The following is a 1,036-nucleotide window of genomic DNA, read 5'->3' as shown; positions in this document are numbered from 1 at the left end:
GTAGTGGTAGTAGTGGTAGTAACGGTAGCGTTTTGCTAGTAGTAATAATCGCTAACATCATCATCTCCACTGCCACCATTATCATCATCATCATTATCACCACCGTCATCATCATTATCACCACCGTCATCATCATTATCATCACCATCACCACCATCATCATCATCACCATAACTTTCATCATTGTCATCATCGCCATAACCTTTATTATCGTCATCATCACCACCATTATTATCGCCACCACAAAGGCTTCTCGACGATCAGGGCAAGCAGCCGTTTGTGGTGGAAGCCGAGAAGTTACGACAGCAGCACAGAGTCGACCACCCCGACTACAAGTATCAACCGAGGCGGAAGAAGATCACAAATAAGAACAACAGCCACAAAGACAACAGCAAAAAATGTGGTGGCGGACGGCGCCACAACAGCTACCAAATCGACGACGACGTCGCTTTTAACGATGACGATGATGACTACTGCTGCGAATATGATGACGATGATGACGCTGGTGACGATTTCGATAACGGACAATTCCTCAACAAATGTAAATTTGCTGAACGAAAAAAAAAAATCAAGTTAGAAAATAAGAACCTGTCAGATAAATCCGACGTTTTTTGCAATAAAACTGCCAATAGCAGAGGCTGCAACGTGCCAGATAGAGATATAGATATACTATCTGACAACAAAACCAAAACGCAAAAACGCGCGCAAAAACCAAGCGCAAAAACGCCAACAAAACCCATTCGAAAATCGCCAGTGACCAAGAGGATCAATAACTCAAATATCAATGCCATCCAATCGAATCTCATCATCGATCTCGACATCCAATCAAATTCAAACAAAGTTTTAAACAGCCAATCGATGGAAAGCTTCAAAAATAACGACCAATTGCAGTTTACCCCAAACATTTACATTCCGGTTTCTATTGAAAGTAAATCACTACCCGAACCGATAAACTATTCGCTTGAATATAATAACAACAACTCCGACTCATTCGGTTACTATGATCCCATACCTTCCTACACATCCCTATCAGCCA

The 1,036-nt window shown here is 41.8% G+C and overlaps 1 protein-coding gene across 1 annotated transcript in view; it reads left to right on the top strand.

The window, feature by feature from the left end:
- Nucleotides 1-354, top strand: part of HELRODRAFT_147226 (hypothetical protein) — a gene marked incomplete at both ends in the record, with an annotated part of 5,648 nt that extends 5,294 nt beyond the window's left edge. The window contains one exon of the mRNA XM_009025869.1: nt 249-354. Coding sequence (XP_009024117.1) covers nt 249-354 — 106 coding nt within the window. The remainder of the gene's footprint in view (nt 1-248) is intronic.
- Between the last annotated feature and the right edge of the window lie 682 nt (nt 355-1,036).

Source organism: Helobdella robusta (assembly GCF_000326865.2).
Source record: "Helobdella robusta unplaced genomic scaffold HELROscaffold_44, whole genome shotgun sequence".
NCBI lineage: Eukaryota > Metazoa > Annelida > Clitellata > Rhynchobdellida > Glossiphoniidae > Helobdella > Helobdella robusta.
Note: the sequence above shows the minus strand (reverse complement) of the source record. Positions and strands in the feature narration are given on the sequence as shown.